Here is a 17,966-nt window from a genome sequence, read left to right on the forward strand (position 1 = left end):
CACCTCTGAGAGTCGACTGACTGACAACTTAATGGCTTTCATGCATAAAGCATGATCAGCATCATGGCTATCACTTGATCCCCCTCAACCCTTGACAACCTAACCACCTCACACTAATTTAATTACACATTAGCCGGCCTTTCTGGGCATGTGTGTGTGGTGTTTTGATGTAGATTCTGCAAGGGACATACTACATTGTCAACACATTAGTTCATTTATTGTTCCTTTTTAAAGAAAACCATGTATTGCCTGGCTTTGTGGTTTTGTTTTTGACTAAGTAAACCATTTAAAACCACATTTAATTTGCTAAAGAACACTTTAACAATGTTTAAAAACAAGTGTGTTTTCTTAGTTTATAAAACGCTTTTGTGATGGATGTTTTTTTTACAAGACATTTTGCCCCAGCAGAGTTTCAGCAAATGACGGTCAAAGTACTTTAAGTCAGTCCAACTTCCTAATTAGTACATTATGTAAGCCACTTTGTATACATTTCTTCCAATACAATGATTTCTTAAAGTGGTATAAGCTGAGCAAATGAACCCAACTTGTTGATATCCTGAAGCATTCCGTGGTTAGCATTGGTTTAGCATTGCGTGCTGCAGCAGCATTAGTGTAGTTTCCCTCCCGTATGGATTCAGCCTGAGGAACCATCTGCCCATTATTATTTGCCTCAATGGGCCAAAACGACACTATAATCTTTTTTAACGGATTACCCCCTTGTTATGGAGAGGTTGCATGGATAGAAGAAAATACAAACAGGATCAGATCAAATGAACTTTTCATGAAAGGTGTGGTTCTTTTCCAGACAACCTGCTGTGCTGGTGAGGCCGCAGAACAAGTGATGGTGGCCTTCCAGTGGCCAACAGGGAGGAGAATAGGAGAGGGATAATCTGAGGCTTGTTGTGCTTCTTTCTCCCTGTTATTTTCAATAATGCGAGGGACACTAGTTGGCACGCAACACAAACAACCGGCAGTTTGCTAAAGCGGAGGTGCATGTGGTACTCCAGACTGTAAACTTCTTTTTTCGTATCACGCAGGAATGCACACACACTGAAAACTAATAATTATTCCCGCAGTTGTTGTTAACATGTTCCTCTTTCAGCCTAAATAAGCAGAAGGCTACATTTTGAATGAAAGCTCAGTGGTAAAGATGAGTGGGCTATATAGTAAACACTTTGTACTTTTTTATACATTTTTTAACCAACAGCCCTTTGTTCTGCAGTACATTAATGGTCGAGATTTTTATTTGGTTGACTTACTTTAGAGTTTTTTGACTAGGCCTGCACCTAAATAAGTCAATTTAAGGAACCACCAACAAATAATGGCCCCTCCTCTCCAGCTTAAACCCCTTTCCCCCTGCAATTCCAATCATATTTAACACATTTACAACATTCACCTCTTAAAGCACATCTGTTTCAATATTGTGTTTGTTTGTGAAAGGTTTTCATTTCAAATGTATCTCTAATTAAACTCAGAATCAGTGAGAGGGGCTTTACAGCCACTAGCAAATAAACTTTACAGTTTAGGAGAACATGCTGTGTACGTTAATTTTGGAGCTCTTGAATCTTGACTGCTGTAAAAATGGAGATTGTGTGAGCACAGCAATAGATGGCTGGTGCTTTATTGTGGCCAGGTGGGTTTCCTGAATGCAACTTTTATTAACCGCCAGCTCCTTGAGAGAGCAACAAGCAATCCTCATCAAAGCAGGAATCCAGGGGAAAACTATTTATAGAGTCACATACATTCATGCAAGGGATGATGTCTTTTACAGTGATGCAGTGCATCTCAGAGAAGAGTGATTTCATACATATTTTCTATTGGAAATGTATAAGTTGTTACTATTCATTTCACAGTAGGCTGAAAACTACTATAATATACACCAATAATGTAGAAAAGCGTACCCTTTGCATCCTTATTTTTCCGACAAAAGTCCAAGTATGTCCCCAAAATGAAATGTTGATGAGATGAGAGTTTGAGATAAACATAGAAGCAAATGAGACAAGCTGAAGAGAGTGGAAAGCAGGCCTAACAATGGCGTTTCTCCTGCAAGTATACTCCCATTATGTGTGTTTGTTTGTGCGAGCTTCAGAGTTTGTCCACGTGTGTTGCCGTTCTCCCTCCAGGCAGGGTTATATGTGACTCATGCGGTACTGAGTATCCTCAGCTCACCCCCGCTGAGCAGACTGAGGGTCAGGTCCTCGGCAATGGCAGGAAATCTGCAGCGTCTTGTTGTCTTCAATTAGAAAATACACTGTTGCCTTCATTTGGGTACAGTCAAATTAAAAGCTTTCCTGCATAACTGGCCCGTCTCACGCAACTCATGCCTGAATGCGGCCTGTGAGTGGAGAGCACATCATTTCAGGCTGAAGCACATTCTCCTTGGGCCTGCATCCAGTTGCATTGTGTTAGTTTTTCTAATTGTCTGTATAAATATTGCACCACGGTCTTATGTTGCGGTTAATTCTCCCGTGGCTTGACAAGGCAGATTTAGGAGTGTTTAGACAGCCTTTTAAGCTCACTCTGCAGCTCACTCTGCATGCTCCTTCAACGGGTTCATCAGAAAAAAACGGTTTTCTCAACCGACAAACATCGTGCTCACATTAAACATGTGCGCCACAATCAGTCATGTTCTCTATTTATAGAAGCAATTAGATTACTTTCATATTATGATCGCTGTAAAACTCCTCCAGCGTTGTGTATGCAAAGAGTGCATGGCGCCTCTTTTATGAAGTCAAGCCACATACAGTAGCAGTACACTGTGGAGCAGTTGCTATACAAGTCTGTTTTGCCCGAGGGCTCATGTGTGGAGACATATCACTCTTTTACAGCATGGTGACGACTTGTGTGTCTGCTTGCCAACCAAAACAGAGAAGTGGAAACAATTGAGTTTACCGCCGATCTATGTGATCTCTTTGCTTTGTCATAATATCACTTCCCCTTTACATCAGTACCAAGGCTGTTGTTTTGTTCTTCTCAAGGTTTCTTTTCTAGAGATAGACTTCCCCTAGCAACTCCACATACAGTACACACCCCCTTCAAACATAATCTCTCACTCACGCTTTAATCTCCTCTGAAAGACACATATTTGCGATTCCAAGAAAAGTATTTTTGTACATGTTGTTTTGTTCAAAGGGAATTGCTCTAAATCCCTGCAGTCAATCCCTTGAAATGTAATCTTATATGTCAGAGTGGAAACAAAACAATCTCATCCAAAACAGAGCAGAAAGATTATACACCGATTTAACGTTTGTATCAAGGTTTATTGATGATTGTAGTTTAATGCATTCTTTATATATCCACCAACTGGAACAGAGTTAAACAAAAGCTCCTGTTTGTCTTCAAACAAAACTATGAAAGTCCTTTAAACTTTCTTTCAGTGAGTCCCCTTCTCTGCCACATTGCAAAAACAAGAAAAAAGTTGAAATGGTACGAGTTGGATTTGGACAGGCCGAGATCCGGACATTTGATCTGTGGCATAATGAAGTATTAGCTTCCATTACAGCGCAGGCTTAACCTTTTTGCGAAGCACCATTGAGCGCTTGCCAGCAGTCATCAATATTTAACAGCTGTTGCTATTATGAAATTCTTTATGGGCTAATGTGGCTCGCCGGCTTGCACGCAAGGCCTTGGCCAGCCGCCAGCACCCTGTCAGGAGGAAGGGGGGGAGATTGACAGACGGCTCGCTCGCGTGACAACCAGCCCTTGATCAGCCAGCTTCTCTCTCTCTTTCTCTCTCTCCCCCTCTCTCTCTCCCTCTGTGTGTGTGTGTGTGTGTGTTGGTGCTGCTCTCTCTGCTGTGGATTTCCTGTGCCTGCGGAGAGAGGGAGAGAGAGACAGAGAAGAAGAGCGCTGAGGGAAGGGGGCGGGAATAGGCAAAGGAAGTGGCTGTAAGCCAACCCAACCTCAACACACACATATGCACACACACACAGTTTTCTCTACTCACGCAAGCCTTGTGGAAGGGGAGGGGCTGCTGTGCTGCGCAGTGTTCACATGTTCAAGTCCGGAGCTCTTTACAAGCCGAACGCACAGAAGAGGATCAGCTGCCAAAAGATGGCAGAACGAGAGCATGGATGTGTCACTCAGGCATTTTAGACATTTAATAGAAAATAAATACATTTCTGCTATAAGTTTGGATTTTCCATTGATGGAAAAAAAGTCAAGTTTCAAAAGTGTTGCTTGAATAAAACTATGAATGTAGTATCAAAACAAATGTATATCACAATGCAGTAAAATAGCACTTGCAAGTGTAACAATGACTTATTACAGTATTTTATTAAGTCTTAATGCATAAGACACATTTGACTGTTATATTTGGTCAATGTGGAGCTAATTACAACTACTTTGTTTATGGTTTGGTAGCTTAGTCTACGACAGTGCTTCATCATTTTGGAGGTTGTCTTGTATTTATTTCCATAAATGACTTGAAACTAGCAGGGTATGAGCGATGACATGTGTAGAAATAGTAAAAAGTTAAAGCAGCATAACCACCTGTTTGAATGGATTTGGAGTGTGCATGCAGGTGGAGAGGTCCCGTGCAGCAGCTGGTGTTGTGACTATGAGCAGCCATGTATGAACACTTACCTGCCCCCCCGCTGCACATTGTTCTGGATAGGAGCATGATCTAAAGAATGGACCTGGAGTATCACCTACCATTCGGTTCAAAACGCATGCTACTCTTGTACTCACGATTTATAAAGCGCTCCGAGACATGCAACACTTTTCAGCAGTGCTCTGCAACCTAATGTCATGCCATGCCAACTCTATGTCGAATGTACACGACTGTATTGAAATATTAATTTCTTCTCATTTTGTGAGACATTCCTTTGTGTTTGATCTCCATTATCCTCAGAATAAAAGCATGTCGGTGACACTACAGGTCCGCAGAGACCCCCTTTTAGCGCTCTCTCTCCATATGGAGGTTTCTTCTTTTTCTTCACATTTCTCTTTTTTGGCTGTTATCAGTGCAGCGGGAGGAAGTGGCTTTAAAGGAGACTGTGTTAAAAACAGAAGAACACACAGACTGTGCTCTACACAATCCATATGCCCAAGGGCCACCTCACCCCCTAGCGGTTGCACGAATAAACTCCTGATTGATGTGGAATGTGTCCTAAACTCACACTTAGATACACTCACACACTTTTTTTCTCATGTGCTCATTCCTAGGCTCTGACCACAAGCACCAGCGGAGGTTTTGTAAATGAGGGACAACTCTAACAGGAACACTTGATGTAATAATTCAGCCACATAACTTTCCTATCATGTTTAACAAACAGTCTTTAAGACTTTTCTCCTGTTTTCTATTCAATTCCATCTCAATCCCTTTTGTAATATCAGATTATCTCTTCATTTCAACGACTCAAACCCAACTCATGTCATCACACGCTCCAGAGTCCCTCATCCAAGGCAGTGTGCAGATTGAATGACACTCTAGCTTGCTGTTTGGCGGGTGGTCCTAACCTTTCGTGTTCTCGGTGGAAGTGGAAAGACAGACCTGGCCGGCAGAAGGAGCTAGACACTTTCAGCCTCACCCATTGGCAGCATCTACATCCCGCTTCTTGTCACTTTTTACCTAACACCCTGTCTTTACGCAGAGCACATAAACGCCTCACCATTACCTACTCTGTTTTCCTTTATGGACCAGAGAGAGAGGGAGAAAATAGAGGCAAAGAAAAGCAAACCCGAAGACACGAGCGGGGATGAATAAAGGCCGTACTGTCGGCAGGGGAAGTGCCGATAATTAATCATCCCGTCTGTTTGTCTTTCCTGACGCTGCGTCCTCTCCAAAAGCTGCCGTAAGAGAGAAAACAAAAATACATGAGGCGTTGAAGGAGGAAAGTCAAGAGGCTTATTAGCCTCATTTCCCTCTGCATTAGTTTCCACCGGTTGGATGATATTGCAGTAATGGAAGAGAATGGTTGTGTGTGTGTGTGGCTGTCTGAGTCTGTTTATTTGTGTGTGTTTGCACCTAGCGGAGGTGATGACAAAATACTTAACGTTATGATTGGCCTTTATGAGTTTACTAAGCTGCCTGTCACTGTAGTCATCAACCCGTACCCTGATTTTAAGCAGAGGAACACATTGCAGCCTTTATTTTCGCTCATAAAACGGATGTAGCTACTGCTGAAAAAAAGTGATTAAAAAAGTTCATCCAGAGGAAATGTATGGATGGGAAATTAAACGGGGGCATCGCGTGATTCGGAGTGGATTCAAGAGAAGGGGAACTCTTTCAGCATCACGAAATCGTGGCTTGCGATGCCGATTGAAACAAAGAAAGGGCGGAGATATGAGGAAGAGGAGGAGGGTAGATAAAGGGTTGATGGGGGGGAGGGATGGACTAGGGGATAGGAGATGGTAGAAGGTTAAAGGGGGAGGTAGGGGAAGCCGTAATGGGGTTATCCGATGGGGGTGGGGACTATACGAAGCATCGGAAGATACATACATGCATACATACTTAGATAGTTTTTTGTAATGAGGCAGTGGTGTGTGCGTTGCGTGACTAATCTCTGCCTGCTACAATGAGTGATGGAGAAAAAAGGGCTGATCTCTGGTAGTGAGCCACATGCCCTCTGACAGCACACTCATAAGAGAAACACGCAAACATGCATCCAACACGCAACGCACACGTCACCGATGCACATGTGACAGTTCTGCACGCCACAGTCGTGTAGGCTAATTGCATGTGTACACACTCTGGCATGATAGTAGGTAGTAGTGCTTACTCTGCACGGAAAGAGCACAGCATATGTAAAGTAATAGATAGAGCGTGACTTACTCTACTTTGCGGTATTTTTATAACTTTATTGGATATTTCTTATGTTTTCAATATCAGATAGCACAATAGAGCAGGTGGGCTGTGAATTGTGGTGCAGTGTGCAAAGATACAATTCTTTATATTAGAATAGTAAAATTAAGTAATCTTCATCTAGCGTTTAAGGACTCTTTAGAGGACCCTTCTTTGAAATTCAAAGAACAATGTTCCTTTTGTTCTGGACTGCTCCACAAAGAGGTCAGACGCAGCCCAACAAGTTGGACCAAGAAAGCTTTCACTGTTTTGCGGATGAAGCCCATCTTAACAGCATTATATTTATTTGTGCAGACCCTTTTTTCAGTTTGAATAAGTCCATTTTAACATTTCAAAAATCATCCCAAAACGCACCAAAATCCTGTGCTCTACCTCACCCTCTTAGAGAGCTTTACATGTGCGTGTTGCTATATCGTGTGGGGAGAATCCTGTAAAGTCGTGAAATCCTCTAATGTTTGGTCTTGTTAGACGGCCCCAGCTCACAGACTAATACCTGGTGTTACAGTTAATGTGTCGGCCACATGTCCGAGTGCCGGTCCAATTCTCTTACTGCCATATCATAAAGGTTAAGGGAGAATTGACAGGCGACAGGACTCCGTATTAGGTGTGCTTGATATAACTTCCCAGCATATATCAGCACATATCCCTGCTTGTATAAGGTTAATAAAAACAGTTTATGTTTGTGGCTGCTCTTTTATTTGCTCTGGCTGCAAAACTGATTGCGGTTCATTGTTTCAACATAAACAAGTCACTCTATAAGCCAATTGACCAATTTATTTTATTCTTTTATAGGGAACAATGAGAAGCCCTCCAGGAAGCAAAGTATCAGCACAGCGTCCTCTAACCCTGAACCCAGGAAAGACAGCACTCTACCGGGCACCACCATCCATGAAAGCAGCCTCCTCCTGGAAGTAAGAAACCACATGGCTTTTGTCTTTGTGTGTGCAATTCTGTGAAAAAAAAGTGTCTGCCTTTTTAAAGCAAATGAGTACATTAGAACCATAGTGCTAGCGATATGATTAACGTCGCCTTTCGATGATATTTTCGATCTTTTGTATACACACCAATCAGGAGACCAATTGTGTCTGAGTGTGAGTAAGTGAGGGTGAATTGGGATCGAGGGGAGGAAAGGTTTTATTTGAATGCGTGTGTGCCCTTTGCCCTGACCTCCTTTGCGGAGCTGTGGTGTTGCGTGACACCAGGGTGAGACGGGAGTGTCAGAGCTGATGGAGGAGGTGGGGACTCACACATGCTGCCAGCTTGAGGTGTGTGTGTGTGTGTGTGTGTGCGTGCGCGTGTGTGTGCGTGCGTGTGTGTGTGTGTGTGTGTGAGAGAGAGAGAGAGAGAAAGTGAGCAGAAGAGAGTGAGAAGAACACACCAAGCCTGTCAACAGTAATCAGAGCAAATGGGAGATTTGTTTTTTGTCAGTTGACCTCGGAGCTTTAATCGGATTTTAGACACAGATTTAATAAGTGTTGACAAGTAATTTCTAGGGTTTTTGTCATGGACACAATGCATGTTTTGAATATAGTTTACATTTTTGGTTTAATTCCTAGAAAGGCAAATGTTTCTGTTGAAGGCATGAGAGCAGACATAAGGTCATAATCGGACAAACACAGCAGCACGCTACATGGGAATCGCTTTAGCATGATATCATTGCTACACGCTCAATATCCTAATGGCTATCCGTCGAACAACAAGTGACTGATCTGCTGCCAACAACTGTGTGCACACACTCAGTGTGGAGCTGATCCACTCAGTGTGGAGCTGATCCACTGATGCTTCTGTTAACTTGTTAGGTTGTCTCAATGGGGCGCGTAACAAAAGGATAGATTGAGCGTAGTGATGTGCTGCCTCCCGTTGCGTGACTCAACCAACCTACAGCGGGCCTCACAGCTGTGTGTGTGTGTGTGTGTGTGTGTGTGTGTGTGTGTGTGTGTGTGTGTGTGTGTGTGTGTGTGTGTGTGTGTGTGTGTGTGTGTGTGTGTGTGTGTGTGTGTGTGTGTGTGTGTGTGTGTGTGTGTGTGTGTGTGTGTGTGTGTGTGTGTGTGTGTGTGTGTGTGTGTGTGTGTGTGTGTGTGTGTGTGTGTGTGTGTGTGTGTGTGTGTGTGTGTGTGTGTGTGTGTGTGTGTGTGTGGTTGCATGTGCGAGTTATAGTATGTGTGCATGTTTGTGTGGGCAAGTGTTGACCAATAGGAATGTTCAACATACCATACATTGTATGATTTATTGTATATATTTAAAGTACAGTATAAATATATTTAAATGAAGAGACTTAAACTCCAAAGACCTGCGGATTAAAAAAACTTTTTTTATGAAAAAGTTAAAACACCATGAATTTACAACAAATATGGATTATTTAAATGCTTGGTTAAAGTGCCTTAGATGGTGTGTCAACAAAAGAATAATAAAACATTTTTGAATAGTGACTAGTACAGATGAGAGACCTGATGTAGTCAATCACTTGGCCAAAGCCCTGGACTTACCAACTGATAGGAAGACTCACTGTAATGTATTTCTAATGTGTGAGTGTGGCTTCCCTCATTGGCTGATATCCAACTTTCATAAATATCATTCAAAATATCCGTACCCATATTATTCTAACCTCAGTCAGTGTGTGTAGGATGTGAGTGTGTTCCTGGTGGCAGAGGGTCTCCATGTTTGTCATGACCCCATCATCTCTGCTTTCATCTCCCTCTGACAGCCAGAAGCAATGAGACAAGCCCCCCCCCCCCCAATCCAAACTCTCCTCTCACTTGCTTCCAAATCTAGCGAACCAATATTTTATTTTGGGCTCTGCGTGCAAAGCACCTCTTAAGATGTGTAAGTCAAAGCTTCTGTCTCGTAGGGGCGGTTATGGGAGCCGGGGGTGTAGTGGATGCAGATATGTGGCAGAGCAGGCCAGCACCAGGTGCCTGTTTCCATTACCTAAAGGCTTCAGTATGCAGGAAAGACAGGGAAATATGTATCGGAAAACACACAAAAACAGTTTGCAGCCAATATTAATACAATATATATGTCATGGTTTTATGCCTAGTTGTTATATAAAGGAAAGAAATATAGTTGATAGACATTTTGCCTGTCCTATTCCAAACTAAAAGATCCAATTATAGTTTTGGACAAGTCAAAAATAAATCCACTGTATTCATCTATAATATAATTGCTGAGATTTTCAATTTCGAAAGCCATTACAATAATCATCCTACAAAATATAGTTTTTGCCTTAACACACTTTTTCAGGTCTCAAGTCCAAGGCTTTTTCGTTCCAGAAGAATACAAATGTCAAAGAAATTGGGTTGCAGACATTTACTGTGGCATTTCAGTGGCTTTGTAGAGCAAAGGATAAAGGTGAACTCTCTGAAAAAACCTAAATAAACTCAACATGTAAATGTTGGCCTTTGTTTATGTCCTTGTTGGACCAAATCATTTTTAAGTCCTTTTTTAGTCCATTATTTGGACTGAGTCATTTAAAAAAGCTTTTTCATATTCCCCACGTTGACATGTTGGATTAAGACATAAAGCAGTGTTTTCATAAAAATATTGATTTTCCAAAACATTCTGTTACCAGATGTTTGTAAAGCCCCAACTGACTAATATATTGAGAATATTGGAGACTATATTCATCTATGTTGATACCTCATGTCCATTTCAAAAGCTTCAGAGCCGTCCAAAAGGTGCTGCATGTCTTTTGTTGCCTAAGACTGTTTATTTCTGAGGGCTTACGGCAGAAAGCTGTGTGTCTGTGGGGGGTCGCCCTCCACATGGATGTCACGAACATGTGGCAGTTGAACTTGTCAAACAACATCAGTATCTACACTGCCCAAGAGTCATCTTCCCCTCTCCTGCCCATCCACATATTGTCATATCGTAGTCCAGTTGCTTTGTCACAGTATGACTCAAGCTCCTCTGGGAAAAATCGCTGTGCTCACAGGTATCAGAATGTATTATGAAGTTCAGACGGAGCATGTGCAGAGAGCATTACACTGCTAGCTAAAGCAATCAGATCAATGTTCGGAGGGTATGAGTGTGAATTTAGACGCCACGGGGATATACACCACACAAACACACACCCAAGCGAGGGAAAGACCTGCATAGTCTCGCAGTAAAATAGAGATGACAGACTCTGGCAGCAGCAGTCACGCAAGTCAAGTAGTCTTGCAGTTGTCACGCTATCACAGCTGTGCACATACACACATGCTCACACACACACACACACACTGAAAGACCTTTCCCCCTCGTCCACCTCTCCCTTTCCTTTCTTTTTTCACACTTTAACCACAATCTCCAGCTGTCCATCACTCCTTATTTGACTGAAGCGAGTTATGTTATTTATTGAAATGTTCTTTTTAATCAACACTTGTTTCCGTTAGCCGTGTCTGCCAAACACATTTTCCCCCCTTGTGTGTACGTGTGTGTGAAAAGAGGGAAAGTGGGAAAGCGGTCTGGAGTTTTGCTGCTTTTAATCAAAGTGTTTGGGATCACAAATCAAAGGATGTTACCAGTCAAACAGACTTAATAATCAAAGTTGCGATCTTATGAAATGTATACATTTAAAGGCGAGTACATTGGTGTGTATTTTATCCTCAAGTTAATACCGTAAATCTAAATACCAACAGAAAATATTCAAAAAAAAAAGCCTTTAAAAACAATATTTTGCATTACAAATCTGCCAGCTTTATTTTTCCCACTTGGAGAAAAACAGCAATAACTGTTGTCAGTTGAGTCTTAAATAACAAAAATATTGGACTTGTTGCAGTGTGTCACGGCCCGCTGCAATCATGCTCTCGAGAGTCAGCTTTGCAAAAACTGCACCGATTAAAACAACTGTTGGTTGTGTTTGTTTACTGCATGAATTTCTCTGAGTCACCACTTATTCCTCTCTCTCTCTCTCTCTCTCTCTCTGTGTGTGTGTAGTCTCTTACAGGCTTTGCCTTGGTGGTGAGCAGTGATGGGATGGTATTTTACGCCTCTTCAACCATCGTGGACTATCTGGGATTTCATCAGGTAAGTCTCATTCATATTTTAGATGCTGTATAATGAAGGTTTGATATACTCTGAACATATCAGCATTCAGACTCGTAAACAGTGTCCTCTTCCAACAAAACAAATCCTCTGTTTTCAGTTTCTCCCTTATTACTCAACTGCTCACATTACAAGCACACATTTTCAGTCGATAAATGGACTCCTGCCTTAGGTCAAGGTAAGCTGAATCCATAAAACTATTTCAGGAATTTAGACATCTCACAAGAAACAATATGTTTGCTATTTGCCAAGATGAGAAGATTGATAATGCTCACAAGAAGTGGAAAGAACAGCTAATCTGGCTGTGTTCAACTGCAACAAAATCCATCTACTAGCATCTCTAAAGTCCCCTAGCTCAGGGAGATTAGTGTCCCTGCAAACACAAAATCTGGCACGTACTGTAGCCATACAACAATTGTGTTTTTATACGGATTAAACCCATTAGACATAAAAAACGAGTTCATTAGTGAGCTTTAGAGATGCTAGTATATGTGAATTGTGTTACCTTTGGAGATGTAGCCCCTTGTTTCTGGTCTTTATGCTAAGCTAAGCTAACCAGGTCTACATATTTACAATACAGACGTGAGAGTGGTATTTATCTTCCCAGATGACTCTTGGCAAGAAAAACAAACAAGCTCATTTCCCAAATTGTTGAGCTAAAAGACATTTTTAATCAAACAGATCATCACCGTATCACTCAACAAGTTGTACCTCCAACCAATCTATTATTTTCCATCCATCTCTTTCTATTTTCTTTTCTTTCATCCTACGGCTAATGATATAGAGTAAAAGCATCTCTTTCAGTCTGCTGCCTCATAATTCTCAATCTAGAGGGCTCGCTAACAGCTAAGAGGCCACAGGAAGGTGAAGAACTCTGCTTCACCCTGAGTTACACACTGTGTGTGTGTGTGTGTGTGTGTGTGTGTGTGTGTGTGTGTGTGTGTGTGTGTGTGTGTGTGTGTGTGTGTGTGTGTGTGTGTGTGTGTGTGTGTGTGTGTGTGTGTGTGTGTGTGTGTGTGTGTGTGTGTGTGTGTGTGTGTGTGTGTGTGTGTGTGTGTGTGTGTGTGTGTGTGTGTGTGTGTGTGTGTGTGTGTGTGTGTGTGTGTGTGTGTGTGTGTGTGTGTGCACTGATAAGTCACCAACGGTTTAGCTTCCTTCCTCTCCGGCGGCTTTACCAAGCCAGCCATTAATTATGGATGATATCAACACACGTGCTTGCCTGTCCTGCGGTGCTAAAATCATCTCGCTTCTTCAAAACCATGAATAAAGTGCTTTTCACTGTTAGAATCCCTCCTTTGCACCCAGCTCTGCCCGCACACACAAAAACCCACACACACACACTTTGGAGTAAGAATTATTCTGCTCGAGCGCTCCCACTTGGCTTACAAGCAGACTGGGGCAGTAATCCATCGCCATGAAATCGACAGGTAAACCAAAGCGGTCTGAAAGATCGTGTGTGTGTGTGTGTGTGTGTGTGTGTGTGTGTGTGTGTGTGTGTGTGTGTGTGTGTGTGTGTGTGTGTGTGTGTGTGTGTGTGTGTGTGTGTGTGTGTGTGTGTGTGTGTGTGTGTTGTGTGTGTGTGTGTGTGTGTGTGTGTGTGTGTGTGTGCACACAAACAGTAGAGACAGACAGAGGAAATTAAACTGTAAGGTGCATGGAATATTTGTATTTGAAAGAACAATTTTCGATTCGTAACACTCCACAAAACGCTCAAATGGTGAAGATAAACAGTATATACCATGTTCAGCACCTTAGTTATTTTTTGTTGTAGAGCAAGAGGCAACGTAATGCAATACCTTCTGCCAAGATAAATGCAAAAACATGTTTAAAAGGCCTAACATAGGCGAAAGATTAAAATGATCCCAGCATGCAAAGCAGCCAATGTTATGTAATCATGTGACATTTGATCTCCAGTGGCAGAAAATCACTGCTTATCTATACGCAAATTCAAATGATGTAATTGTTCGTACAGTGCTGTCGATACTGAGAACTATAGACTAAAATACAGAGGATTTTCATTACATAGCACTCTAAATGAGGAACTTAAGAAAGAATGTGAAGTTAAAATGTGTCCTGAATCATCATGTTATATTTCAGTGCCACCAAAACATTGCTTTAGCTGTGCCACATGTTCAATTCTTGCAAAATAAGCTATTGGCTCTTTTTAAGTCACATTCTTTGCCTCCAACATGTCACATCATTTGGAACCCACAATTGCAGTCAGAACAACACTTATCCCTAATATACCACAGGAAAAAGAACAAAAGAAAACGCTTCACTAAGTAGCACCACAAGAAAGCTCTGGAGAAGAGCAGAAGACCTCCACTGGCCTTTCATCCCATTTGTTACTGGGGCAGTTAGCCTTTGAAGGATCACACAAATATCACTTATTCTCTTTTTCCCCCTCTTCCTTTGCTCTCTGTGTTTTTTATGGGAAACATAAACAATAGTCACTCGATCCGTCTGCCTGACTGCCGGTAGGGAACCAAACCACAGGACGAAGCGCCCGCCGAAGACGGTGGGAACAGATTGTGTTTTCAGAGGCAGGCGATCAAAAACCCTCGCGTGCCACCAGTGTGGAAATTATGGAGAGAGTGCCGGGAGGAGGGAGAGAGGGAGAGAGGGAAGGGGAGAAGGTTGAACATTTTAGTGAGGAATCTGTCATGGAATGACAGAAAGCAAAGCTTTTGCTGGAAAAGAAAGCGAGGCATGACTAGAGTGGGCTGGAACCCGGCTCATTTTGTGTGGGTGTGTGTGTGTGTGTGTGGATGGGGAGGGCAAACTGGGCTGGACTGCTGCTCAGGAGCCGGTGTCACGCGATGTTTGACAAACACAGCTGCCCTCTTTGGCCCTTCAGCAGCCCTTAGTCTGTTACTGCACTGAGGAAAGGCTCCTGTGAAGAATTTTATAAGTGTGTATGTATGTTTCTGCAAACTTCAGTGACTTGTGTGTACAGTATGGTCCTTATGTGTGTACCGGGGGGAAATAAGCATGCTTCCTTGGAATCCTGAAGCAGCAACAACAAGAATCCCCTCTCCAAACTGGAGCTACCAGCTCCACTTATGGCAGCAAAACACAGTGGTTTAGAGTCAGTCTGCGGACATTGTTGCGAACATGCTATCTCATGTTTCTTAAGCCTTGTGGAAGAAGACAGGAGTCCAACACTTAAATAAATGCCTGATTCTCATAGCGTACACATTTCCATACTCAAATCCATTCCCTTTTCTCCACAGACTGACGTGATGCACCAGAATGTGTTTGACTACATTCACATAGACGATCGCCAGGAGTTCAAACGCCAGCTCCACTGGGCCATGTGCCCTCCACAGGGGTCACAGGCACACCAGGACCACCAGCAGGCTGCAGGGAATGGTGGGTAGCTCACTGTGAAGGGAAGAACACATACAAACTGTTGCTTAGGTGTGGATTTGGTGGTGATCCTGTCATTCTTTGTCATATATTTACCTATGAGACATATCACAGTATGTCCTCGGGGAAGTGATTCACACACTGCCATAAATCATTAGTTAAATGTGAAAGTAGATGCAGCTTTTGTATGTATATTTACTTCCCTTAAGACTAAAATCTCCTCCATCTTTCTCTATTCCCATCCAGGTGAGGAGTTTGTAGTGAGCAGCATCTTCCATTCTCCGGAGGCCGGGGGGATTTCTCCCGAGCTCTCCTGCTTTCTCAACAGATGCTTCCTTGCCAGAGTCCGATGCCTCTTGGACAGCACCTCTGGATTCTTGGTGAGTTGTCTGAACAGTGCAATTTCTGTTTTCAATGCACTAAAGTTTACACAGAAAAGTGCTGAATACGCAATATAAATTAAGCTTGGAGTAAATGTTGCCCACGTTCTGGGAGAAGACCCAGGCCTATAAAAAAAATGATGACCCCTTTGGTACGGCAACACTTTTAATGCAGTGTGTACAGTTGTAGTTGTGTTGCAAGGCATTATGAGGTAATTGGGAGCCTGGACACAGCAGAATAGAAGCCTGGTTTATCCCTCGTGGCTGTTACTAGAGTGGTTTGGAGAACAGCAGTGGAAAAGCTACAGTAGGGGCCCTGATGACAGAGCAATAAGAGTTTGGACCATTTCATCAGGGTCATTATGTTCACTGTCATCAAGTCCGCTCTGGCTGAAATGACATTGGCTGCACAACAGAAACTGTACATGGCAGTTTTATACTGGAAGCACAAACTGGTGAGGCCAGTCAGCATAATGCAGTAAAGACCAACACATTGGAATGCAAAGTCCTCATTCTGCTCGTAAAATATTTCAACAACAAGTGAAATTCCCCAAAATCTTAACCATGCTTTGGTCCTATAGTAAATGTTAACAATGCTAAAAAAATGAAGTAAGATCTCAGACCTGGTTAGCTATATCCAAATATCTGCTAAAAAGATAGATTGTCTGCTAAACATAAGCATGATAGCATTGGAACTGTTGATATGTTAGCATGCTAATCTTAGCATTTAGCTCAAGGCACCGCTGTGCATACTCAAAAGACCTTTATCCTTATCATTACATAGACACAGTTTAGTGTGTTTCAGGAGGCACATTTACACTATCTAATGGTTACCAAAATCAAATGTAAAAAAGACTGTTTGAATACAAAAGAAGTAGAATGTAACTTTCTAGGACTTGTAATGTTCTATGTTAATCTAGCATCTAGACATGCACAGAGAGATTTAATGTCAGGCTTTCAAAGAGCATTGGATGTAAATATAATAGGAATGTACTGATTGGATATCCAATTTTCTTTTCACACAGACTGTGCAGTTCCAGGGACGTTTGAAGTTCCTCAACGGCCAGAAAAAGAAGTCCGGCTCCGGGGCTCTGCTGCCCCCCCAGCTGGCTCTATTCTGCATAGGTGTACCCCTCCTACTGCCCTCCATCACCGAGATGAAAATGAAGAACATGTTAATGCGGGGCAAGAACAAAGGAGGAGTTGGGTAAGAGACCTTATACATGAGCAACATCTCACAACTTTTACTAAAGTTGTGAGATGTACTGTACAGTGTCCTAGTGTTATGGGGGTGCTATAGTGTAATTAAAGGTCAAGTTTTCTTTTTTTTCACAAACTTGAGGTTTGATGCATCTTGGCAACGTGTTATCTCTTCTGAAGATTTCACTGAATTGCCTCATGGAGTAAAGGTCAGACCTTGAAAGGCCACAGCAACTAAACTGGCAACAAAGTAAAGTTAAATGTTACACAACGATTCACCTATAGAATAAAGTAGTGACCTAAGTAGTAGCCTAGACTAAGATCCATGAGGCAATGGTACACAAAAAAGTAGAAAAAAACACATGGGCATCCGTCCATGTATTATTGTTTATTATATATACCAGTTTATTGCCCAACAACAGCCTTATGAACACCCAAAGCATTTACCCTTAGACTCAGTTACCAACTCAAACATTAGCTCTCTCCTCACCCAGCAGCCTCTCACAGCAAACCAAATAAATGCTGGACGCCTTACCTGTGGCCAATTAGGAGCAAATGCATGCATCTGCTTGGAAAGGGCCCTCTGTGCTTCATGCATCAGGAACAACGTTGGGAGGCTGACAGGCCAAGAGTTGAGCTGTAGTCAGAGAGCAGAGCCCTACCACCCCCTCTACTGTTCAATCCCTCAAAACATCATCCAGCTTTCTTTAGAAAAATACCAATTACTTATAAGTGGACAGCATGTTGGTTAGCATGTTAGCATTACGTTTAATGGCTTGGAGTCTTCTCGTCCTTTAAGGGAAAAGTACTGCAGGTCAGCTTAAACAAAGAACACCTTCTCATGTAATGCAATGTGCAATGGTTGAAGGCAAATGCTGCATTGTTTTGCTTATAAACTAGAGTGCGGGTCATCATTGATCCTCGGGTTATGGTTGTTGACTCTGTTCTCAATTTTCACATGAGATGTATCCTGGAAAAGATGAGTCACTTTTGGAATGATTCTCTCATGAACCAAACCTAGACATTTGGGCTGTGAGTCATTACTCAATCAGCAGAAAAAGACACTCAGTTTATGGACATTCCCAAACGGGTATCTGAGCAGACCAATTATATTTCAGGAGACCACCTCTTTATCAAGGACTACATCAACTTTGTATAATCGAAACTGATTGGTTTGCCTTTTTATTTTG

The 17,966-nt window shown here is 42.3% G+C and overlaps 1 protein-coding gene across 2 annotated transcripts in view; it reads left to right on the plus strand.

The window, feature by feature from the left end:
* Positions 1-17,966, plus strand: part of ahrra (aryl-hydrocarbon receptor repressor a) — a 53,077-nt gene that overhangs the window by 33,508 nt on the left and 1,603 nt on the right. For both annotated transcript variants that reach the window (XM_079661166.1, XM_079661167.1), the window contains exons 4-8: positions 7,598-7,716; positions 11,720-11,809; positions 15,061-15,199; positions 15,443-15,576; positions 16,602-16,783. In XM_079661166.1, the coding sequence (XP_079517292.1) occupies positions 7,598-7,716; positions 11,720-11,809; positions 15,061-15,199; positions 15,443-15,576; positions 16,602-16,783 (664 nt within the window). The remainder of the gene's footprint in view (positions 1-7,597; positions 7,717-11,719; positions 11,810-15,060; positions 15,200-15,442; positions 15,577-16,601; positions 16,784-17,966) is intronic.

Source organism: Notothenia rossii (genome assembly GCF_949606895.1).
Source record: "Notothenia rossii genome assembly, chromosome: 12".
Lineage (NCBI taxonomy): Eukaryota > Metazoa > Chordata > Actinopteri > Perciformes > Nototheniidae > Notothenia > Notothenia rossii.